General features: G+C 40.0%; 1 protein-coding gene across 2 annotated transcripts in view; it reads left to right on the top strand.

The window, feature by feature from the left end:
- The first annotated feature begins 5,349 nt into the window (after nt 1-5,349).
- Nucleotides 5,350-27,114, top strand: part of LOC110520071 (fidgetin) — a 35,456-nt gene continuing 13,691 nt past the window's right edge. The window contains exon 1 of one of the 2 annotated variants that reach the window (XM_021597083.3): nt 5,350-5,515. Coding sequence is in view for 1 of the 2 variants with exons in the window: in XM_090230716.1 (XP_090086842.1) it covers nt 6,339-6,363 (25 nt within the window). In the remaining variant the exon portion in view is untranslated. Of the gene's footprint in view, nt 5,516-6,078; nt 6,364-27,114 lie in introns of those variants that run through there. The other variant, XM_090230716.1, reaches the window with a different exon arrangement.

Raw genomic sequence — 27,114 nt, 5'->3', positions numbered from 1 at the left:
ATTCCTCTCAACCTTGCCGCAGTTACCCTGTCAGTAGATCCATGATTACTGTACCCTGGAGTGGACCGAAAAAAAGCGGAGTATTCTAGAGTTTAAACTTGTGGTATAGTCACAACTGCTATTCTTATCTGCATTCCATACAGAAACATGCTGTCCTTTGCAGATCTCTACAGTGCTTTTTTTTTTATTAAACCAACCACTAATGTCAATAAGTGAATGCATTACCAGTACCATTGTATCATTCAGATTCATTCATAGTTGATCATTTGGATAAACACTACTTAGGTAAAACATTAAAACAGTGATGTGGGAGTGGAGATTACCTGATTTTGTTCAAGTGTACATTTGATTGAGGACCTGATGGCTGCATTGCAGTGGAGCGAGAGCATAGCTACTTGAATATCGAGCACAAACAGTATAATCTCATCACAGTAAAACTCCAAATGTCCCTACAACAAACTTCAGCTGTCATTTACACTAGATCGTTTTTTTGAACAGAAGTTAATGTGAGCTTGTATGTTTGCTGGTTTCAAACCTAACAACAGGGGGTTTGGAGAGTGAGCACCAGCTAACTATGCCGGCCATTTCTAAAAATGTAAATTAAGAAGAACAAGTACAGTGATTTCAAGTAGTAAATTGAATGGATTGTGGCGCCCACTGGAATAGTTTGCAGCAGCAAACAACATGTGCTGTATTTAACATTGGTGCACAATGCTGAAAAGTGACAATTGCTTATCTCCATGGAGATCAATAATGGGTACAGGATCACTGTGTAAAGTGTCTGCAGGTTTAATGCAGATAGGATGTCATTATTATTTTCTTTCTCATAATGACGGTCATTATGCACGGACACTGATTGAATTCCATTTGTTACCTGCGTTTGAGCCTGGGTGGAATAATTACCATTTAAGTATCTCCATTAAAATTCATACATGAAATGCTCGTGCCCAAACCTCCTGTTAAAAATAACTAAAATATTCTTTGCATGTGAAATGAATTCGATTATTACCCCAGGCCCGTTTTAAATGCCTGATTAAAGAATAAAGTCTAACTGTATGAAATGTGTTTTCCATGTGTTGCTTTTTTTGCTATCATTTCTCAGAAGATGCACAAAGAACAATAAGAAGGAATCACTGGTAGACATTCGCCATCTTTCTCAGCCTTCTCACTTAATTAAAATGGATCTTCTGGTAAATGTAATCAATATCTAGCACCCAGTCTAAATTGGACATAGCAGTGTTGGATAAACCTAAAGCATATCCCATAAAGATCAGGCGTTCCAACAGTTCTGTGCACGTACCATTAGACAATGCCATTTTGACAACAATTGCTGTATATTTGGGAATTGAATGTGGTTCTATTTTGACAACAACTAAAGCCATCAAATTATGCCATCCATTTTCTGCTGGTGATACTGGACAAACGATCAATTCAACATTGATGATGACAGGTGAAATAGTTATTTTAAACATCTTAGAGTCATTGGTCTATACAAATGTGTTTGTTTATCCCTGGGCGCATGCATTCAGCACCAACAAGAACATGTCACTTCTCATTTCCTGTTTTATTGGCGTTCACCCCTGCACATATTTACCCAAGTGGAATTAAGTGTGCTTGTGTAGCAGGTAAATAAGGCATGCACTTCCCTAATACAGCCATCCTGCTGTAGCATTCTGCTGTGGCTGAGCATTGAGGCTGCAGAGGAAAACACGGTGGGGATCTGGTGAGACCCAATCAATCACTGACAGATTACTGGTAAAGCCACTTCCAGACCCATTCAAGAGGGACAAATGTAGAATTGCAACTGAACAACTTCTAGTTTTAAGCCAACAGTGGGTCTTCCTGGTTATTTATCAACGTCATTGCTGGTTAGCAGCACGGCTCGCTGTGCAACTGTAGTTCAACAGCAGATAGAGCCGAGTGGCAGCACAGCTTTGAAAGGAGTGTTTATGCCCTTAGCTGTGGCACTGTCAGCCTTGTGGAATTTACTGTAAATCACATTGCTTTTATTGCAAGATTTAGTAGCTTATCCTCTGTGGGCTCCATTCACTTCAAGCTTGTCCCCATTAGGATTTTAGCCCCAGTCCATAAAGGGACTTGGCTACACATCATGAAATAATGTGAGAAAGCAAACCTTTTATTTTTTTCATTTTTCTGTTATTTTCTACCTGGACTCTTCAGCAGCCATTGAGTTTTATTGTGGAGGTTGCTATAGACTTTTATTCTTTATCAAACCACTTCCTCCTCCCAAACTCTCTTATCAACCCCCCAGAGGGCCACACAAATCACGGTTACTTTATATTTCTATTCGTGGACCTTGGTGATTTGCACGAGCTTTATTTGTTAAGATGCACCTGAGGACGGCATTTTGAAATGACACAGCGCAGTGCTTACTCTAAGTATAAGAGGTACAAGAAGGCAGTCAATTAGAGTGATATTAACAACATTTACCCCCCCCCCCCCCAAAAAAAGCTCAAAGGCAGCTAAATATTTCGTTTAAGGCATAATATTTTGTATACAGCCTAGACTTTAAAGTGAAAACTAATCCATCTGTGTTTTGCTAGATAAATGAGATAAGATGTTCTCATCTCTATTAATAGATTGACGTTAAGTTACAGATATCACGCATGTCAAAATCAAAGAGAACAGTCTAAATACAATGAACATAGAACGAGACAATTATCGGATTCCACAAAGCAGGGATCTAGGCTAAAACATTTCCTATTTGTTTAAAATATCTCGAATGACACAATCTCCTTCTTTGAGAGCAGCCGTTGTTTGGTTTTCTCCAAAGCTAGTGTTTCATGGCAGAAATAATAAACCAAGAGCAGCCACTTTGAAGTGATCAGAGGTGACATAAGAGGCTGTAGGCAGAAGGTTAAAAAACAGCCAGTCACATGCTTCTGCAAACCCCTAACCTTGTTCCTGAGGAGATGAACAATTTTACTGTGTGAGACATATCTTGAGCAAACATTCTAGCCACACTACATTCTCATTGCGTCAAAGAGCTACTTCTTGTTACAGGTGTAGTGGGCCCAGATCGTAACCTCAGATTGATCTAAAATGTACTCTGATTATCATAATGTAGTGGTTTAGTTAAATATAAAGTGCATAATATTGTTATATTCTGTATTATGCAACCTGTTGTCTATATTATGTATGAACTATTTCATACATAATATGAACTATTTCAGTACATACTTCATATGTTGCATGAACTATTTCGATATGAATCATGTTGCAATTAACATTTTAGCTGATCATGATACAGGGGTTCATTAATGCAATGTGTTGTAAAATAACATACAATTGTATCTGAATTGTAACAGCATTATTCCTCAGCCTATGTGTTGAAAACACTGTATAATACCACATTTACTGGGTTTTGTGTATCGTATTTTGTGAGAAGGATGCATTTCTTTTCCATTAATGAATTATCTCTGAGGGTAATGAATGTTAATTTGGTCAATCCTAATGAATGATTAACAGTAACAGTCATGCACATGAACAAAGGTGAAAACAGGGAGAGAGAAAAAAAAAACAATAATTCCTGATCAATGTTCCTTTAAGTCTCCTAACTTGATCACCCACCGTAGGAGGTTTCAGATAGACATGAGCTGCATCCCTGATATGTGGGGGAGTCGAGATGATGTGTGTATCTACGTGCTGTAGCAAGAGTTCAGGGAGGCAGCTGAGCAAAATAATTTAGAATGTCCTACCTGCTGACACAAGGACAAAAGGCGCAGACAGAACATTCTCATATGAGGGAGGAGACAATGGACGTGGCTACACCTGGAAATGCACTGCGGTTGTTTTATCCCTGACCTCTAGAGCACACTGAGGCTATGTCCCAAATGGCACCCTAGTTCCTATATCGTGCACTACTTTTGACCAGAGCTCTATAGCCCTATGGGCCCGGTCAAAAGTCGGGCACAATATAGCCTAGTGATAGGGTGCCATTGAGGACGCAGACTGAGATTGTCAGAGGCTGTTCTTAGGAGCAGACAGAGTCTGGTAGCCATAGCATTAACTGGGCATTGCAACACTCAGGTAGCGCAATCCCAGCACTGATGAGCAGCAGCGTGTTCTCACTTAATTCCAGGGCTGGAAACATCTCAAGCAGGAGATTAGTACCTGATCTGATTACATCTACTGTTCTGTCTGTACTCTCGCTCCTCCTTTGTGCTCGCCTTGTATGATCTAAATAGCTTGAAGCAATGAACATGAACAGAGACCAATGTTTGTAGTCTCCTTTCTAGAGACGTTTCTTTATCAGTAAACTATCTATTTATCTTGCTCATCCTTTTCTTTCAAATGAACAATGCCAAATTACCTTGCAAAAACCTTAAGAGATGGAATAAGGAAGGAATGATTGGAAAATTGACAAGCAACACAGAGCAATCAAGGTAGGATATTCTTTCCCACAGGCTGCAAGCTATAGGTATTAGCTTTGCACCGCTGAATCAGTGCAGTTATTACCTTGCAGTGTGTGAGCTGGAGCTGTCATTGGTCCGAGCGGCACAGCAGCTGAGGCTGGGCTGCCTATGTGTACGAATTCTCTAAAGAACTCAGGATCTGCTAAAAGTGGCATGGGGAGGTCTGTGGGGAGTGCTCAAGGCTAAATCAATGCATCAAGCCAAGGCCCTTGCACATGAATTTGATAGGACATTGTGGGACTAAGGGTGCCAAGATCCAGATCACGTGTCTAACTGGGGCTACTCCTAGCCTGCCATCCCAATGGGCTAGAGAGACAACCTCCTCCTTTCAAGGAGCTGTGGAATGATACAAGAGAGATGGAATTGGGGATCTAATGATCAATGTCATATAATGTAACTAACATCATACTGAATTAAGTATTTAGTGAATACATTTCGGAATCAAGACAAGCAGGGAATATCCAGCATCTATTTTCCCCAAAGATACATTTGACGAGTTTGACAATGCATTACTGTATCCTATGTGTTGTTGTACACCAATAAACATTGCACACAGCGACTTTAATTATAATGAAATGTGTGTAGTAATTGTATAATTACCCTAACAGATCAGTTTCAGATACTGGAATGCTATATTTTGATCACCAGTGCATTACCTATTTATTGCCTAATCATTATAGCCATTATAGTAGTTTTATAGCCATTTCTAATCATACAGGTGAATATATTCGTTCTTCATACTGAAGCTATATATTTTATGTGAAATGTATTGTTCATAATGAAGAGCAAATATATATATATATATATAATATATACTGTCACGTCAATGTTTTTGGAAGCGCTTTGAATTTGCCACCTCTGCTAGAATACATGCGCAGTGCGCCGCATTATGCCTTCTGTAGAGCAGCTGTCCAGTGTTTGGAATTCCAACATGGCAGAGGCTGTGGTCAGTCTTCATTTGACTTGGAATGGTTTCAAATCGCAAACAACCGCGCTTAACCTGAACACCCATTCATCAAGCATATCCAGTGGATCGATGTTACTCTAATCTTTGAAGCAGCACTGTCATATATACACAGGTAAGAGTTAATGTGTCTCTATTTTCGATATGAACAATTAAAAAGAAGCGAGGCTGCACTACGTAAGAGCAAGCGCTTTACGGTATGCCCCTGGAAGCGTTCTCACGCGTCATGCAGAATTGCAGGTTTAGAATCTCTGTGGTAGTCACATATACAGTTATAACGTATTTAAAATATTTTAGATTGGCATTTACCAAATACAGAAGTACTGCGAGGATGTGAAGTTTATGCCACCGCTGAGAATCACTCAGGCGCTTGAGCATTTAATGATTTCAGAATCAATCATTGTGTCGAGGGCGATACAAATTGTTTCAAAGTAATTTCCAAGTAAATGCATGTATGATAATCTGAAGATAACAAACTTGCCGCGATAACTGTTTGTGTGAGGTTAATAAATACGTACGTTGACATTGCGCTCTTCGTGGTGACAATTGACTGCATGTAATCTATTATTAAAAGTAATGGGACATCATGATGCTTTAATCGCTTCCTCTAATGGGGTTACACAAAAATATATATATATATATTTTTATGTCATCATACGAAGCCTCAACAAGGAACAAGGAGAACTGACATGGGCTTTACACTCGTGGTCATGTGTTTTTCCTCTCCGCATGCTATCCAAGAGATTTTGTTGTTTTTTGTATTTATTTTTTAAATTATATGCATGTAGGTTCAAATGAATACCTGACGAAAGGGCCCATGTTTCAGGCAGTGATATTCGATAGCCGAGAGGAAAAGTGAGAAGCAACCTTTGGAATTGCTCCTCGTGAAAATTCCGATTCTGCTGTTTTCCTTTTCCCTTGTTTTTAGGCTTGAAGACATGATCACTAGCACCGGTATTTATGGTATGTTGGACAATTTCACTTATTGATTACATGATAACTGGGAGACATTTTCCGGTGCGTTTATGGTGTATGCATGGCTCGTTTTAATGTTGAAAAGTTAAACACTGGATGAGGTAGCAATTTCAGAAATAGTTTGAAATAGAAATATCATGCTTATCATGTGGTTGCACTTGATCACATTTGGGATTTGCTATAATGTTATTTTAGTGTATGTGTTCAAAATTAAATGTTAACTAACCTACACTAGTATGCTACTACTAATAATGGTAATAATAACAATAGTAGAGGAATAACATAATACTGAAACTAGCCTGTTAATAATGATATTAGCCTATTATCAGTTTCACATTGTGTAAATTAGAAGTTTGTGTGTAATTTATCTGTCTTTTGCATTCAAAATGCCTGGTTTTCGCATACTGTTCCATCTTATCTATTTTTGCATGTGTCCTAAAATGTATGTTCTGATGTATTGTCATATTTAATTCACCATTTATCTTTACATGATGCAAAATGCTTCCCCTATCCGCATAAACAAAATGATAGGGAGGGTTTCAGATTAACATCATTTAAAAGTAGTATTTGAGAGTGGGAGACCGGCTCTTATGTCATAGACAAAGTGATTGCCGGATGAGGTATTTCTTCCACGTATGTTACAAGATCTAATGTATTTTCTCTACTGTTTTGCCTGTCTCTGATTGAATTAAACCAACACATTAGACCACTGGCATTAGCTCCAAATTGAATGGTCATTGCAACCAGCAGCATAGTCCAGGGGCTGTTTTCTCATTTAAGACATTCATGCTTATGAAAGGGTTTGGGTTATTAACTCTGTTTTTGTGGTGAAATGAAGGGGTAAGTGGCCCATCAAATCTTTACTTTTTTACATTTGAGCAGACGCTCTCATCCAGAGCGATTCACAGGAGCAATTAGGGTTAAGTGCCTTGCCCGACAGATGTTTCACCTAGTCAGCTCAGGGATTCGAACCAGCGATCACTGGCCCAACACTCTTACCAGCTAGGCTACCTGCTGTGTCAACAGTCGACCTATGCACGTGTTACTAATCAGATGTTACTTTGTATATGCCATTTCTGATATGGAGAGTTGATAAATGATAGTTATTTAAAACCAATAAATCACATGTTAGCCTCACAGACAGCAAAAGGTTTGAATTAGAGGAAACGTTTGTGTGTGAATGTTCAGTACAGGCATATTGTATTGTGAAGTAGGCCAATGTGTGAGTTAATCAATAAGGACAATGATCAGCAGCACAACTCCCACAAGTGCTGTTTAGGACCCCTCAAATCAGTATTGTGTTGTGCTGCCTTTTTCCATTTTTTAACATTATGGGAAACTTTGCTCATTCTTTATTTTAATATCATAACATTCACATTCAGCATTTACACATGATTTGTCTTCACCATAATTGGTTAACCTATTTCTATAGTCTACAGGGGCACATATTACGATCCGCTGCAATCCACAGCACACTCCACAAGTTTTAGCAGTTGTTTGGGGGGTATTAAATACATTTACTACAGATTCGTACTTCACATTATAATATTGACACATGAGGATACATTCTGTTTGAGAACTTCTTGGTTTAGCTGTATGAAGTTTTGATCCTCCAATTGAACACTTGTTTTCTCAATACAGTAATCCAAAATAGTTTTGTTCACACATCTCATTTGCATTTATATGAGAGGGAATTAAATCATCAACAGAGAGCTGAAGTGTGTTTTCATTCCTCTTCAGGAAAATGTACACCACAACCACTTCCATTATGCTGAAGTGTTTTGCTGTAATGTGTTTTCATAAAAGTGGACATGGCCATACAGTACATGTGTGTTTTTTTTTGTATTTCTCACTGCTTTTTCACATGCCTGATGCTTTTAGGTGAAACTAACTATTTGCATGCAGCACTCCCTCTCAAGATGTAGCTGTGTGGTTTAAAAAAACTGTGAATTGAGCGTTTCTGCTTCCTTTCAGCACATGAACATCTTACATTTCACATGTCACTTATGAGTACAGTATTCTTTCATTTGGCTATTAGTAGCTGCGGATAGAATAGATAAAAATAGATTACTAGGACCTAGTCCCGTTAATTACTATGTCCTAACATAGCACCGGCGCCATAGGCTGCTGATAGGAGATTTTCTTTAGTCCTGATTGAACCTTTTTTGGCTTCTCCAGTGTGTGTGGTGAATGCCCTGACAACTCGTGTTTATTTCTCATTTGGTTGCACTTCGGATTGTGGTTGACATGGATCCTCTAGTTGAGTTTTGCACTGCGCTTGATGACAGATGCTGACCACTCCCCTTTTCACCACTCTCTTTTCGCCTTTATGCCTGTGCATGTTAACGTATTAGCAGAGTACTTATGAGCAAATACTGCAGCGTGATAGATCTTAGCTTTTGACAGCGTGACTACATTCTACTACAGACTTATTGTTTTTCATTGCATCCACATTTCTTGCGACACCCTTCATAATTTGGGGTTTTATATTGGGAAAGATACCGTATGCAACTGTTGCAATTAGGCAAACTACATTTGCAGTGTATATTGTTTGGGAAACATATAGTTAATAACTTTGTCATAAATAATGCAAATGTACATGCACACACTCCTGAATAGTTTAAATACATGTATGGCCATCAGTGTTCTGTGTTGCTTAAACAAATGTATGTAATTTTAAGAATTTTCGTTGTTTCTTGTTTTGAACTTTTCTCGACATTACAACCCTATTGATTTTGGACAGCATGTATACGAATCATATAGCAACAGTTAAGCATGCTGCTGATGAAAGAAGAGTGAAACTAGATAACGTCCTTGAAGTCCTAAAAAGGCTTAACGCAGATAAAGCTGTAAGTCTACACCAGATGTATTTGGCGCATGTGACAAAACATTGATTTGATTTGATAGTACATGCATTTGATCAGAATGGTGCTGAGCCAGTGAAATTATATTTTTCATTGTCCACGAAAAGGTAGTCTTGACCATTTAGAGTACTGTACAATTCAAATTGTATTCTTCAGCAACCGTTGAGTGAAGAACATAGGATATATATTCTGGATGCTACTCAACAAGATTGGGATGCTAGTCAATACGGTGATCTGTTGTAGCTCAGTTGGTAGAGCATGGTGATTGTAACACCAGGATAGTGGGTTCCACCAGGATAGTGGGTTCAAATCCCAGATCCACCCATATGTGAAATCTATACATGTGGGGTTGTGTTTTGCTTTGGATAATCATATACCTATAGTTAAGCATACTGCTGCTGAAAGAGATGTGAAACTAGGTAGTGCTTTGGATAAAAGCAACTGCTAAATGGCATACAGTGCCTTCAGAAAGTATCCACACCCCTAGACTTTCTCTACATTTTGTTGGGTTACAGCCTGAATTTAAAAGGTATTACGTTTAGATTTGTTGGTCACTGGCCTAAACAGAATACCGCATAATGTCAAAGTGGAATTATGTTTTTAGATTTTTTTTGTTGTAATTTAATTAAAAATTAAAAGCTGAAATGTCTTGAGTCAATAAGCATTAATCCCCTGTGTTATGGTAAGTTCAGGAGTAAAAAAAATATGTTTAACAAGTCACATATCGCAGAGTGAAAAGAAGGAGGCCTGTACAGAATAAAATATTCCAAAACATGCATCCTGTTTGCAACAAGGCACTAAAGTAATACTCCAAAATAATTTAGCAAAGCAATTCACTTATTGTCCTGAATACAGAGTGGTATGTTTGGGACAAACACATTACTGAGTACCATTCTCCAAATGTTCAAGTAGAGTGGTGGCTGCATCATGTTATGGGTATACTTGAAATTGTTAAGGACTGGGGAGTATGTCAGGATAAAAAAATGATCAGAATGGGGCTAAGCACAGGCAAAATCCTAGAGGAAAACCTGCCTCAGTCTGCTTTCCACCAGACACTGGGAGATTAATTCACCGTTCGGCAGTACAATAACCTAAAACAAACCCAGAATCTACACTGGAGTTGCTTACCAAGAAGACGGTGAATGTTCCTGAGTGGCCGAGTTACAGTTTTGACTTAAATCTGCTTGAAAATCTATGGCAAGACTTGAAAACAGTTGTCTATCAATGATCAACAACAACCTTTTGAAAATAATTATGGGGAAATATTGTTCCATCCAGGTGTGCAAAGCTCTTAGAGACTTACCCACAAAGGTGATTCTAACATGTATTGACTCAGGGATGTGAATACTTATGTAAATGAGATATTTCTGTATTTCATTATCAATAAATTAGCATAACTGTCTAAAAACATGTTTTCACTTTGTCATTATGGGGTATTGTGTGTAGATGGGTGAGATAAAAAAATCAATTTTATCAATTTAGAGTTCTGGCTGTAACATAACAACATGTTGAATAAGTCAAGGCGTATGAAAACCTTGTGAAGGAACTTTATATTATTACTATATATGACACCACCACATTCTCTTCTTCTTGGAGCAACAAGTCCTCACAAAACATAGAAGGCACAGAGCCTTATGATATTGACATTTCTGTCCCCTCTCATTACGATATAAACCTCAGAATTCACTGGTCAAACATGTTGGATTTTTTTAGCCACTATTTGAGATACTTTTCACTCTAGCATTTTCTTAACCAACACCATACATGATGATATATCATACATATGCTGTATGCATACACTTTCATAAGTTATGCCGTTGAATTGTAGAATATAGCTGTTTTGAACACACTCATTCCACCTTGTCAGATGCTTGGGAACCCTGTCCTACAATAAATAGCCTCACTGCTTCCGATTAACACCAAGTATAGAGATCGTAGACTACAGACAGTCTGGTAGAACCATAATGAAGCAGTGGGATTTCACCGTTGTCTGTAGATAGTGTACCTTCCTCCCTCAGAGAGCTACAGTATAGGGTGCATTATGATAAGTGAGGGCTCGAATTGGCTTCAGTGGAAGATGTGACCAGAGCCATTTCCTGTGACATGGTGTGTGTATGAATACGGCTGACAGGTTTTTATTGTCCTTTAATAGTGACAATTAAAGTGAGCTTGTGACTAACTTAAGTAACTCCTGTGTAAACACCCCCTGGGAGGTCTGCGGGGCTGTTGTAAATTGATAACACGCTCATCCGTACTGACGGATACATTTGTCAGCAACGGTAACAAATCCCATTCAGTCTCTCCCGTCTCAATTCAAGACAAAGCCTTGTGCAAATGAAACCAGTACAAGGTTGTCATCTTTAAGCAAATATGTTAAGTGTTGTCTTTCGTGCTTTTCGTCTGAAAAGCGAGGGAGAGCCCAAGGGAGTGAGACTCATGCAAATAGAACAAATCCCATCTCTTCTCAGAGCAGCATCCCCGTCTTCTCTCTACCTCTCCCTCTCTCTCTCTCTCTCTCTCTGTCTCTTTCGTCTCCCTCATGGCAGCTTGCTATGTTATCTTTGTGTGTGTCTCGGTGCGCTGACAATTTCTCCAGTGATCTAAGTTGGGGTGCATTAGAAAGTGGAAACAGCTGTCTGTTGCTATACTGAGAGACGTGTGTGCTCTACTGCAAAGACGAAGGATCATGAATCCTTGACATCCTCCCCTCCCACCCCTTCCACCATCTCATTTAGACACAGGGACTGTCTGCTCACTGTGTTTTTTTTGTTTGTTCTGACTGACAGCATAGCATAGACATTTTCTGAAATGCATGTGGGTCCATTATCAGTTGCTTGTGCTTACACTTCACATCTCCTTCCTTCTGCCCTGTTCTCTTATTTATGTACACTTTCTGGATCTAAAGACAAACGTTTCTATTGAGATCCTTCGTAAACTTAATACACTAACACAGGGATAACACTGGACATTAACTGACTCCGTTATCATACACCTGGTTTTGTATCCAATAGATGTGGGTTAGTGTAGGCTACTTCTTATTGGCTATTGTGTTACTTCCATAAACTCATAGTGGCGTTTGTTTGGTCTTAAAAGGCACTGGGTCCATTTATTTTGAAGCCCTTGTCTTTTAAGGGGTTTAAACCCCAATTCAGATATATGCTTGACATTTACTGTACGTGTTGTGGAAAGAGCAGCGTTTTTCAAACAGTTGCTTTATTCAACCTTTTCTGAAGATTAGTAGTTGACTGTTATGTTTTAGTGTATTTAGAGCCAGGTTACCTCTAACCTTACCCTCACCTTAACCCTAGCCATCACCCTTAAAACCATAACCAGTGGCTTTAGAAAACAGTCAAATGAGGAACATATGCACATAGAATTGTAATATGCATACATCCTTCCAGAGAATAGTCAGTCATTAACACATCAATTGTTTGACTGACCAACATGTTAGTCTGCATAACCTCATCCGTCCTGGTCTTTCATATAGATCTTACTATTCCACAGTATGCTGAGCTTACTTAGTGACCGGTAATAACTTAAAATGATTTCAAAATTCCTACAGCAAAATCCCTCGCTCAGGCCATGTATGTCATAGGGGGTAATTTAAATCATTGAAATGTATCGTAACGTTAAAGCCCTTTTCTTGCCATTTGAAGCAATGAAATGTAGGGTTTTTGTTTCATCTCGTTCACATAAGCCTGTCTCTGTCTCTCTGCACTCATAAAGAGTGGAGGCAGCACAGAGCCTATTGGGGATTGGTTAGAATAGACAATCCCCAGGTGTACAAAACTAGGTTTTAGCAGTAATGCTTTTAACCTGGACTTGTAGGAGATTCGTATGCATTCATAGATTTGCTTCAGTAATGATCAGACACCCAGTGGCAGTGAGAGAGACATTTTTCCTAAATCACTGAGGTCCTCATTACACTGTTTACATTTTAATTAGACATGCACAAACTTTTGATTTCTAATGGCCATAATGATTGGAGATTTTCTCCTCTTTAGTTCAAGGGAGGCAGAGGCTCCATGCGGATCATACAGTTATACTGTAATGGCAGGAGGAGCCGTTCCTCTGATGACAGTTCACCATGCTAGGAAATATATTTTTAAAGGCCCAGTGCAGTCAACATTTGATTTTTGTATCATATTGTACAACATCTGATGAGACTAACATTGTAAAAGTCAGATTGTTTTCAATCAGTTTTAGTTCCTGATAGTTGCTGGTGGAAAGTACAATCTACACAGGACCTAATCAGCAGGTTTGCATTGGGCGGGAGTTTTTTTTGGCTTTCCATGGTGACATCACCATGCGGTAATATACCAATAACAAAAAGAGATCCAAATCTCTCTGCCAATAACAGCTAGTTTTCGGTTTCCACCACCCTACTCAGACCATGCCTAGAGCTGGCCCTGAGTGCTCTCTTAAACATGTTTGGGTTAGGCAAATTATTGTCAAATTGTCATCATATCAAGAAATATTCAAACAAGTTTGATATTTTTAAAATTACAGTACATTCTTATGTGTTAAAAGTTTTGCTCTTGCAAGGACTTGTTTTTGTGACTGGGATGTGGCTCCCTAAAGCCGATCTTGCCATGTGAGGTAGCCGATGGGAATGGCAGGAAATGTCAGACACTCAAGGATTCTATTCAACAAATTCTACAATTTAATGATTTTCAAAATTAGGGACATTTCAAAAATGGTTAGAGTTTATCATTCTGTTCTTGAGTATGTAGCTTAACATTGAACATCCTTGGGGAAAAAGTGAGGCGCTTTTTCCTTGCTTCAAGGTGTTTCCTTGCGTAATGCTTTTAGAGTTTTCTGTAGCATTTGAAGTACCTCACAAGAGGATAAGAGAATATGTTACTGTATTGAAATTCCACTTGTCTTCTCACAAAACACATGCCTAATCATTTGAGCGAGGCCACCATCCTTGGTAGCCTCCAAGCCCATGTATTCAACAAGTCTGGAACAGAACACATACTCGACTCAAGATTCAGGTCAAAGCTTCCAATTAACATTTTGTCTCTTTTTAGAGCTAGGGTAAATCTAAGATCACGCAATAGTTAACCTGTTTTATTTACTATAATATGCTCCTTGAGTGTTTGAAATGCATTGTATTATTCCAAGTTCATATTATTTGCTAGTCTCTTCATCTTGGTTAACTTTGTGTTGGATTGCAATTGGGAACATGGAAAGAGTCTGCATGTGCTGTAATTCAGCCTCCATAATCATAATTTGTAAAATGCCAGGTTGATTTCTTTTAATTGGAGATTTTGCCACAAAAGACATTAGTAGCTGTGCAGCTTCTTACTGACTATACCAGAATAGATTCACATAATGACACAGTAATTGTGTAATTACTGTATTGAAATGAATGTCTCAATAAAGTTATGCATTAATATTCAAGAGACTAGGCATGCGTTTCCGTGAATCTGAAAGTCAATGTTTTAGCTGCTTTTCTGTCTTGGAAATTCCTTCTGGAATGATGAATAGAGTCATCACTTTGACTGGTTAATTGTCTCAAATTGATATTTTGATGTTTCACTAAAGAACACATAAAAGAAGTCAAATCTTAATTAGGAAGATGATCACAGGGAGACGCGCTATCAGTGGTGCTCGCTAACTTCACAGTGATTCATTCATCCTCGGCGGAATTGTGTGGCTGACAGGTTGGCTGGGTGCCATGGACTGGCAGAGAGAACCTTGAGTGCCGGGGAGAGGATGGGTCTGAGAGGCCTGTCTGCAGGAGAGGAGAGCGGGTGAGGAGAGAGGAGAGGGAAAGAGAGGGGCTGGTACACTGCCATGGAGGTTTAAGGCATCAGGCTGCGGCGGGCAGGCTGTGTGTCTGCGGTGTCAGTGACGTGATGATATCAACCAGTGCAGGGGTGAGTGAGTGCTACTGGCCGTGGCGGGTGGGTGGGTGGGTGGGGAGTGGGGGCTAGACTACGTAGTGTGATTATCTCATCCTGCCTTCTGCACTGGAGCGCGCCACTTTAGAGAGAGACAAACGGCAGACAACCCTGGCTCATCCTAGTCTTTTTCCAAGGCAAATGTCCTATGTCCTGGTTTTCTATTCGAGTTTAGACTAGGCTGCCTAGTTAAACAAAGTACACAATGAAGCAAATGCTTGTGTCTAAAGTTAGTGTTTTGAAACGGAAAAGATTAGCCCCGAGAACAAAGTGGTGCGTCGCTCTCCGTTGTTTTCATAAAAGCAGAAACGTTTCGCATGAGCAGATGCGAAAAGCAGCCTATTTGTTGCCTGTTGATTGATATTGCTTATTTGGTAGACCAGGTGCAGCAATATATTACTGAACAGTATAATGATCATCCTCAAAAGACTGGAGATGTATTTTATTGGTTAGGATATTGCAAACATCATCCCTCTTACTAACCACCTTCTTCAACCCAAGACAATAGTGTAAGATGACCCTATTTCTAGCCACAAAGGCACAATATGTTTGGTTTCAAATGAGCTTAAAATGAGTTTCCACAAAGTTCATTTCAGCTCCTGCACAATACAAACACTCACTGTTGCACAGGGATGTTTGTTTTTATACAACGGGTGGGTCTAATCCTGAATGCTGATTGGTTAACACGGTTTGTAAATACTGTACACATTGAATGAATAATGCCCCACTGTGAAACCTTTGACCCTATCTATGTCCTGTGCTCAAATTGTGTGGACTAGGTGTGGATAGACGCAAAGCCAATATATGTGATCAGATATCTAAAGTTACTTGGAATACCATGAGTCCTTTGTCTCTCTCAGCCACAAGCAGACTATCCCATTGGAAACGGATAGCCATGGAAAGGCTTGTTTTGCGTGTGGCCTATTTGACGTTCCCTCTTAGTGTCCGCATGGAATTAGATTAATTTAAACCAGGGGAAAATTGTCGTCATAAAGAGTTCAGCATCATCCTGGAGCTTTATGAGGGCCGACACCTCTTTTGTGTTCATTATCGGGAAATCACCTCAGGGAGTAGTGTTGACTTTGCATGGTCTAAAATAGCTGTTACAGAGCACTGTTCCATGCTCTCTGGTTCACTTAGATTCCTGGGCTCGGGGGAGGGAGGTGGAAATACCCAATCAACGTTTTGCTGAGAAACCTTAAACATTGTGTTAATTCTGTCTGTTTCGAAAAGGGAATCAAGTCAGCTGAAGCCTATATTGGCGGTCTATCCTTCTCTAGTATGTTCTGACCTTTATTCTAGTTAAGCTGGTGCCTGGAGGAAAGTATGGACTCTGAGGAGACTTCGGTACAAACGAATGCCCCCTTTCGGAGAGTGGTTACCCATATTATATTGATCTCATGTTCTCTGATATTGTTCATATTTTGTGTTTGAGGGAGGAACATGATATCGAGTCTGGTTAGTTGACGAACCATCGAATTACTGTAACTGACCAGTTGTCAGTGATTGGCACCCCAAAGTCAGCAGTACATACCGTATTGCTAAATCAAAAACGTTCACTTCCAGTCCCGGCGCTCGATTGTCCTTCCTCTTTAGCCAAGGTGATATTATTCAAGTACTTACCACTCACTTAACTTCGCTACCGTTTTCAAGACTAAGTATGACCCAGGTTTCTTTGTTTTGAAATGTGATATTTAAAGGTAACAAAGGGAAAAAGTGTTTATTATTTTGGAATAAAACAGGAATTAGTCACCAAAGAGGGTTCTTACTCAATAACTATTTCTATCCAAAATATTATCATTTATTAGATTTTTATCAGCACACTTGGCCCATGTAGATTTAGCTCTATGCCAAACCCTGACTGAATCTGCACGCCCACATATTTAACCGTATCCCCAGAGCCCTCAGCCACCCCTGTTGTTTCCATTATTCACTCCAAAAGTTTTATGTAGTATGGGAGGCTAGTGGGGGCAATATTTTTTTGGTCTGACTAACTGTATCTAGAGCAAAGTCGCTGTTTTATGCAAAATGTGCTCTGCCTTGGGAGGCAGCGGTTGCATGTAGGAGGAGTGAGTGCTTGGACAGGGGATGAGGCATGTATGGTGGCAGGCTGTGTGTGCCTGTCAATCTGTCACCCAGGCCTAATATTCATCCCTAGAGATACCTGGGGGAGACCCCACCAGCACCCGGTCTGCCTCAGCTGCCGGCCACGCGGTGACAACAGCTTCCCACAGAGAGGGGGAAGTGTCATTGTATATATGTAAACTAGTGACAGATGACCGGAGACATGTGGTCCGTGGACACTAGGGCTGAAAGTAAACAAGACTGCTTGTTTGCCTCTCTCTCCCCTTATCCCTCTCCGTTCTGGACTAAAGAGACAAAACATCAAGCTCCACAACCATGGTGGAATACGTTGACAACAAAGTCAAAGATATGAATAAAAAAGGATGCAAATCATTTGGCATGAAAGGGGCATACTACATGTGGAAGCTTGTGTTTCTTTTTGCTAATAATTGCAAAGGAGTGAAGATTTTGTGTGTAGGCCTTCAGGCAGCTTTTCTAGGTCACAGAGGTTATGAAGGTCAGTGTTACACTCCCAGCAGCCTTACTTCAACCCTCACTCTGGAAGTAGAACATGCAACGTCACATCGAGCCAGAAAGGATGTGGATTCCAGGCCTCAGTGGCCAGAGGCTGCACATGTGGAATCTGCTCGGGTATTTGACCTGAGTGTTTGAAACTTGGAATGCTCCCTGTGGGTTGTTGTTATTTCATGCATACCCAAATGAACAGCTCGGTGATAGCCTTGTGCAGAGCGTTTGCGTATTGTAGAGACTTACTGTTGACTATTCATCAAGGGGACTCGTAAGCCTACCAGCCAAAAGCAGATTTGCTAAACATTATGCACACTAGCTGCAAGAGAGCCAAAATGGAATGAATAAATCAGAAACGTGTTATGAGGGAAATAGTATCTGTAAAACATTGCCCTTTTTTGTAGGCTAGTCATCAGGATACAACAGACTATTCTCACCATAACAAGTTTTCCGTCTGAACAACAGAAGATGGGCTTTTAAGACTGTTTATTGCCCAGTGAGTGCTGGGTCAGGGATGATGGTAAATACGGAAGGGGGTAGTGGACATAAATCTTCTTGATAAAGCAATAAGGCCCGAGAGGCCATGGTATCTCATGAAAATGGGTATTGCTACGGGGCGTTGTTAGACACTGAGTAACATTAACAATATACTGTATCACGGCCCCCAGTGCATTGTCGCTTTATTAAAACACGTCCACCCACATTTCCCTGAAAGAAAGGTGATCAAAATGTTTCACGAAGATCCTGCCGCAAATCACTGTTCAGTTGCTAAGCAACGGCACTAACAATACACCACCGTCGGACCGGCAGTATGTAGGAGCGCAGAGTTTAAACAATGGCTCATGAAACCCCATCATTTCCCCATGAATACAACCTCATTGCCCACTACCGTTCTCACAAACGTCATTGTAGAAAGAGTAACTAGCAAGCTTCAATTTTGCTGTCACCATTTGTATTTGTGGCAAAATCAAATGAAACAGCGGCAAACTGTTCCTAACTTTCTCAATACTCCCTCAAGTAACTTATTTACAATAAGGTAAACTTCCAGTGCTGTTTTACTGGTCAGCTTAATATTATGGTTTGGAATTAATCACCATGAATTCATGAGGAGACATCTGTTGCAACCAACATAAATGGACATGACAGAGAGGGACGGGGAGCATTGTTAATTGTCTTTTTGCATGAACTTTTTCTGCATTTGATCATTCTTAAAATATGATTGCACCACATGAAGGCTTAGGCTCACTTAGACTCGGGGGCCATGTGTCTTTACTGTATGAGCGAAGCATCTGATGTTAATGTCTGTGTCTGCCGGTGGGGGGGAAAAAATCCATCAGCTCTGATGAGATCCTGCACCTTAGAGCATACCCATGCCAACCTATTTATTTTAAGCCCAAAGTCTGCTATTGTGCTATTTTTAGTTCCACACAATTCAAAAGAGACCATTCACATTTGAGCAATGGGTGGGTGACCTTAGGTTGTGTATATCGATTGGGATTTGTTTCTTAATAGAATTGGGTCTAATTAATTCGATTTTAATTGGGAGAAAGCGGAACATGCAAATGCGGCACATTCTGATTCAATCGTTATTTACACTGCGTAAAAAAATTGTAATTGTACATCAGCGTCTACTCAATGGAATATCGTTGTTCTTTGTTGCTCTTTATATTGTGCTTTAAGAAGTGATCAGAACAGGTAATTCTGGTGTGGTGGAACAATTTATATCTAATGGGTTAAGGATAAATAAGACATTAGAAAGACACCTGTTTTACAACTGCCTTGTCTTTTAATTATCACCGGTGACCATCATTCCCTGCACCATGTCTGTTTAAAGCCCAAATGCAGGGAGGTTAGAAATGATCTTTCGCCTCAGTCATTTCACAATTTGATAAAGGAATGTTTTGGAATAATTCATTCTACTGGGCTTCTTGGCTCATTTCCTCAAAATCACTGTCCTCTTAGCGGGCCGCCCCCTCCCTGTCATCAGCACCGCCCACACTGGTTTGCACTGGGCCTCACTAGACACCATGTCAATGCTCCATCCACCACCAGTGACCACCAGCAACCCAATCAGCAGTTTACTGCCAATGGCCTCCATTTCTGCCCATTAGGCTGACCAATGACCAATGTTAACCAGTGAAGCGTATTGTAAATGTGTACTACGCTAGTGTGTTGATGCCCCTCTGGTTCCTGTTACAGTAACTCACCCACTGGGTAAAAACAGGTTGAAACAACATTGTTTCCACAAAACTAGATGTTGAAAAGATGTCTGTGCCCAGTGGGCAGAGATCCCAGTCCCATGGTTTAAAGGATCCCCCGTTCTTTCCTGAGATAATACTATCAATCCTACAATATTCTGGATTCTCTTGAGATTTTGAAGAAAGCTTTTGGCAAAAAAAACACCCCAATCTGTATTGATTGGCCACTTGATTAATGTAGCGTAGTAGCGATGACAAGTCATGGAAGAGGAACAGCCCTGAAGTGCATCATTCATTTTTGGCCCGACGTTTAGTTCCGAGGGAGGCACAGTGTGCCCCGTTAAAGTCAAATGTTGTTTATACCGCTTATCGCTGCATGTTTGTCAGTTTGCAAGCTGCTTGTTGTCTCCCATTTGCTCAACTCAGCTTTTGTCTTCTCAATTGCATTAGTTTAGAGATGTCTTTTGTCTCGGGTTGCCAATCAATACTGAGATGACAGCTGAATCCAGGCAGTGAGAACTCATACACAGATAAATAGATCGGGTCTGAATCAGGAAGTCCTAAGGACCATCCAGCACAATGGGACTGCCAATACTTACTTACTGAGGCTATGATGATTTCTCCACGAAACTTCTGACTAGCTTTGTTAGAAACTTTCACTTTTAACTTTATTGTCTCTCCACTGAATAGCCGTGATATATTCTCGGCTGTAGGGCTTTAACTATATCCACAATAAAACACCAGAGCAGATTGAAAATTACGTAAATGATAGGAGGTTAAAAAAAACAACAACAACTGTGAACTGAGTGATACATAGAACACGTAGTAATCAGATTCTATGGAAGTGTAACTGTACTGCCCTCGCCACAGAGCACTTTACTGGGCAGTGTGTGCCGGTGGGCGAACCAATCTCCCAGACAGCTCTCTCCTTGTAAAAGTTCCCCTTTATAGTTTCCCTACTTCACTTCAGTAACTTTATTACAGTATAGCTGAGAGATTTCTATTTCATATTGACCTAAGATTGCTTCAGTTGTCTCATTTCACCTTTTGTCTGGCTTGTGTTGGAGAAATGACCTTCCTCCACACCGGCAGTCGATAGTGACCATACAGTAGAATGCTTCAGGGAAAGTTAGTTACGGCGACAGACCAAGTTCCTTTCTTGGTTCGTTTAATCAAACAGTTTCAATTAGTCGTCTATTGAAAACCGTAATTGTTCTACAGATAGGAGGTAATTGAATAAAACAATGGCCTTGTCGTCTTTTGTGTGAAAGACAACCATTGCATTGTTACTTTTATTGCTGGCCTGTCTCTATCAGTGTCTGTACAAAGGCCTCTTGATATATGCACTTTCTGTCATTTCCGCATGAGTTTGATAGAAGTGACTCCCCCTACAAGTGAACTGTACCGAGTTGTGTCGTTCGTGGGCCTGGTTATGTTGGATTTATTTTTCCTTCGTAGAAGATAGGATCTATTCCCGCGTTCTTAAACTACATGGATGCCTTTGCGGAAGAGCTGAGTTCACTTTCGGGAGAACAACGAAAAAAATATTCCCCTAGTAGAGGACAGGTGAGTTAGCAATGTTTTGTACCACACAGTGTGGATGGAGTTGTGCAGCACAGAGAAAGGGAGATGCTGACCAGGGGTTGTTCCTTTAGTCTTCAGAGTGTGTTTTTGTTTGCAGAGCACCTAGCAGAGAACTAGCACACCCCAGACTGGCCCTAGAGCGAGGAGACGACCTGAAATGTAGACATCCACTGATGAAATGTCTGTCACAATAGCCTTCAGAAAGTATTCACACCCCTGGACTTTTTCTACATTTTTGTTGTGTTACAGTTTGAATTTAAAAATGGATACAATTTTGATTTCTTGTCACTGGCCTACACCCAATACCCCATAATGTCAGAGTGGAATCATGTTTTTCGAATTTTTTAGAAATTCATTAAGAATGAAAAGCTGAAATGTCTTGAGTCAATAAGTATTCAACCCCTTTGTTATGGCAAGCCTAAATAAGTTCAGGAGTCAAATTTGCTTAACAAGTCACATAATAAGTTTCATCGACTCACTCTGTGTGCAATACTAATGTTTAAGATGATTTCTGAATGACTACCTCATCTCTGTACCCCACAGTCGAGCAGTGAATTTCAAACACAGATTCAACCACATAGGCCCGGGAGGTTTTCCAATGCCTCTCAAAGAAGGGCACCTATTGGTAGATGGATAAAAATAAGCAGACATTGAATATCCCTTTGAGCATGGTGAAGTTATTAATTACACTTTGGATGCAAGTGTCCTTCCTAACTCAGTTGCCGGAAAGGAATGAAACAGCTCAGGTATTTCACCATGAGGCCAATGGTGACTTTAATCCAGTTACAGAGCTCAATGGCTGTGATAGGAGAAAACTGAGGATGAATCAACAACATTGTAGTTACTCCACAATACTAATCTAAATAGAAGGAAGCCTGTACAGAATTAAGATATTCAAAACAGGCATCCTGTTTTCACAATGCACTAAACTAATACTGCAAAAAATGTGGCAAAGCAATTCACTTTTTGTCCTGAATACAAAGTGTTATGTTTGGGGCAAATCCAATCCAATACATTATTGAGTACCATTCTCCATATTTTCAAGCATAGTGGTGGCTGTATCATGTTATGGGTATGCTTGAAATCGTTAAGGACTGGGGAGTTTTTCAGGATAAAAAAATAACTGTAATGGAGCTAAGCACAGGAAAAACATTAGAGGAAAACCTGGTTCAGTCTACTTTCCACCAGCCACTGGGAGATGAATTCACTGTTCAGCAGGACAATAACCTGAAACACAAGGCCAAATCTACACTGGAGTTTCTTACCAAGAAGCCAGTGAATGTTCCTGAGTGACCAAGATACAGTTTTAACCTAAATCTGCTTGAAAATCTATGGCAAGACATGCAAACGGTTGATTAGCAATGCTCAACAACCAATTTGACAGAGCTTGATGAATTTTGAAAAGAATAATGGTCAAATGTTACACAGTCCAAGTGTAGAAAGCTCTTAGAGACTTACCCAGAAAGACTCTAACATGTAATGGCTCAGGGGTTTGAATACTTATCTAATCAAGATATATTAGTGTTTTATATTTCATAAATGTTTTACAAATATTAGAACTTTCCCCCCACTTTGACATTACAGAGTATTTTGTGTAGATTGTTGACAAAAGTAACAATTAAATCAATTAATCCCACTTTGTAACGCAACAAAATGTTGAATAAGTCAAGGGGTATGAATACTTTCTGAAGGCACTGTATATGGACACTGGGGAAGAGCTTCATTATTATTATTATTTTTTTAAAGTTTGAATAGCACAAGTAGATGAGTAGTTTGTTAGTCTGCCAAGACTGTTCTGGCCCATTTCCTTTACCAGTCGTCCTAGGCTTACGGTAGAGTTAGTCAGGGGCCTTGAAACAGAGCAGTGTCGATGCCTGTGGATGGTGGTGGTCAAACCTATCATTGTCGACCCAGCGCCTTGTAAACAAAAATCCATACACTCTTTCCTGCAGATTGGTGTTTTACATCAACATTGCGTTGGCAGGAATCAGATTATTAGCAGTTTTAGTCCGTTGTAAAGTCTAGTGGGCGGAAGTGTGAAGTAATCACAGTAGTGAATCGGACCAGTGAACAAGGAAATGTGTTCATTTCCAATGGGGCTGGCCTATTGGTTTGTGAATCAGATGACCGGCTCCTCGTGTCATTAAACCGCTGAGATGCGGTAAAAATCTGATAAGTGATAGATGTGTTAAACAACCCAGAATACTTTCCTCCTCCTCATTTTTTTGTCTCTTTATTGAAGACATCCTTATGGGGATAGGACTTTTGGGACTGGGAATGGGGACGCCGGTGAGAGTGTAGATTTTGGTCAATGAGCCTTAGTGTAGCAAGGTCGCCGTCCACAGCTCCTCTCTTTTGAAGTGTGTAAGAGATCCCTGGGGAGGGATGGAGTACCCATCCTTGAACAGAGTTTGCGGGGACTTGCAAAACCCCTGCTTACATATTTTTTTTAAAAATGTTCTCTACGGTTAAGCAGAGCACATTTGAAACAATAACTATTATTCTATAATTCTTCAGCTTCGCCATTTGAATTGTATCATACTGTTAAGCCTGATTGTATTATTTTCCATACAAGAACATTGGATTGTTCTCAGTTTCTGTGTTGAGGGCTGTTGATTTGCATGTCTGAGGATTTAACTGTACTTAAGACTTGTAATGGAAAAGGTTGCCTTGCGTGTCTCTTGGCCTCAATAGTCATGGTTTAATGAGCATCGCTTGGACAGAACAATGACGGCTCAGAAACACTTTCAACCCCATGATTTTGTATTACGGTTCATCAGAACATGGCAAATACAAGACACTTGTTTCTTTCAAAACCCTATACATTGAAACTAATTGTCATTGCATAATTCAGAGTAGAAGTACTGTTCACATTTGGCACGTTGAACCATCCTCTGCTCTCATACCATTTGAACAACCCATTTGATGCCTCTAAGCTCCGGTGAGTTTGTTTACAAATGACAGATCAATATGTTATTATTATACTCTCTGTAGTTCAGATGTCAGCCAAGATAAGTTTCTCCTGAGAATCCCCAATAGTATCCAAGGATAGAGAGTTGCTCAAGTTGTTTTCTTATTCAGTCAGGGACACTAATATATCAATGGCTCAGTATAAAAGTAAACTGAACATGTTATATAATCATAGAATTGTGGTATATGTGAAGAAAGTATTCTTATCATGGGAATGAGGAGTAAACCTTTTTCGACAATATGAAAATGTGTTGACACGTGTGTTTATTAAAAGTATCGACTGATCTGTGAGTTTGAGAGTCCGCGCTAGCTCCATAGAGTTCAGTCATGATGCGACAACAAGCAGACACTAGTGTTGAAGTACGGTTGGGTTCTGCCCTGCAATGTTCAGAGGAGATAGTTTGATGGTGTAGTTTTGATGTGTTCAACTTTCAGTAGAAATCTAACACATGCTTTTTACTTGTTCGTGTAAATGACTTTACAATATTGTCTAATTTAAGGGCATACTCGATTGCCATTGTGGATAGAATCATATGGATCCCCGTGCAAGTTTCACTCAAATGAATTATTATAACAATCTACGCAGGCAGATAAAACAGGACAAGAGGTATTATGTGTAGGGATTTGCATAATGATGATGATTCATTGCTGGGCTTCAGCATTTCTGCATAGCATTTGATGTTGAGGTCGAAATGTGTGCAGTACTTTATGGGCATGCATATAAAGTGTGGAAATAAGAAGCTTTGTTAAAAAAAATAAAAAAGACAATCATCGGCCAATGAGAATGCAACGGTAGAAGAGTTGAATAGAGATGGAGATTGGCGCAATACATGCTTGTGTTTCCTTGTTTTTGTCCGAGAGAGAGAGAGGGAGAGAGAGAGAGAGAGGGAGGGAGAGAGAGAGAGAGAGGGAGGGAGAGAGAGAGAGAGAGAGAGAGAGGGAGGGAGAGAGAGAGAGAGAGAGAGAGGGAAAGAGAGAGAGAGAGAGAGAGCTTCCAGACATCTAGCAGTGTCTGTTGTCTCTACCCACAGGATTAGGCTGCTTTGTGCTCATGATACTTTTAAGAACCGCCCCAAGTCAGGCTGCAGAAAATGGAACATTTTGACATGAAGCCGTTTCAATTATTATGATGTGGCTATAGTTTTCAGTCAAGCCAAAAGGACTGTGTAACGTGTGCATGTGTGCGTGCGTGCGCGCGCCCGCGTGGGTTTCTGTTAGATCTTAAACTGCCCTTTTTTGGGGTTGGGAGTCTCAGTTTGCTGGTTTTCATTGATCTGCATTGATCTGGTTTTATTTAATTTATATTTTCAATAGGTGATTGTTTAGTTGAGTTTACATGTACAGTATGTCTTCCGTGTTCCAAATTTGCTGTGAAAAATGACTCACTTTGGGACTTCAAATCTGGTAAAGACCTTTAGATAGTAATTATGGAGCCTCTTGGTCCCAAGCCTCTACTAGACCAACCTTGAAATAAGTCACTTGAAAATGATTATTGCAACCATTATAAGATAATGGATAGTCATTACACTCCTGCTGTCATGTGATCTTGAAACATGATGCATCCATTGTACTTACCGGCCTCTTAATATCAGAACATACTGTTTGCAATGATTTATAGTTACTACAATATAATGTGCATTGTGTCTTGGTTGTTGGCTCAATAATTAGCACATTTGATCTGATAAATGACCAAGCAGGAGGTGAAAGGCATTTTTTTTCTCTCTATTAATGTCAGTGGGGGAAAGAAACTGACTGAATCTGTTGTTTTGAAGAGAGATTCATTTCTGCAATAATAATTCAAGCCTAGACATTTCTATTTCTCTCCTGCCTTGTCTGAGTTTATGACTTCATTCTTCCGTCTCCACCTGGGATAAAAGGTATACAATTCATTGTTGGCTATATCAACTCTCTTAAATAATCCACGGTGCCATTATTGTCGGCAACCCATTTCAATTAAACCACAGACGATGACAATTTGTTTCGCAGAATTGAGGTAATATCCCATATTTCCGTATCCCGAAGCACTGTAAAACAAGTCCCTGTGTCGTCCATCTAACGCAATCCGCCGAAAATAAGCACCTGTGCCTGATGGCAGCTTGGGTGTAAACAAAAGCAGTTGGATACAAGTTGGATACAACGGAAGTATATCTGGAGACTTGGAAACCTGTTTGCATTTACTGTATAGTGTAGCAGGCCCACGTGTAGCAGGGTAAATGCCACAGTGAGACACTCGCCTCTATTCCCTCGGGGATATATTGTCGGAGGTAAGAGTGCTTTTGCTTCCAGGGAAAGGGAACAGGCACATTGTATCACTGAAGGAGCCGGCTGCTTTGAAAGGAATAATCTGTGTTTACTAGATTGAAATGATTACAGCTCTGTGACAGCGGGCCTGCCTCTGTGTCTCTGAGAATGGCATCATGAATATTACTGTGATTACAAAGAGTGGCCTTGTCACAGGAAATTGACTGTTTGATTGACAGGCCAACTACATTAATGTAATAATGATAAGTGCACTGTAGATTTACACTCATATCCTGATTGCCTTGGAGTCGTCTGGAATCTGTTAGCTAGTTTCCATTCTCTTAATCGGTGCGAAAGTAACCACAATTAACCACAACACCA

Source organism: Oncorhynchus mykiss, chromosome 3 (assembly GCF_057628025.1).
Source record: "Oncorhynchus mykiss isolate SJ-2025 chromosome 3, ASM5762802v1, whole genome shotgun sequence".
NCBI lineage: Eukaryota > Metazoa > Chordata > Actinopteri > Salmoniformes > Salmonidae > Oncorhynchus > Oncorhynchus mykiss.
The sequence above is the reverse complement of the archived record's forward strand: the minus strand, read 5'-3'. Positions and strand labels throughout refer to the sequence as shown.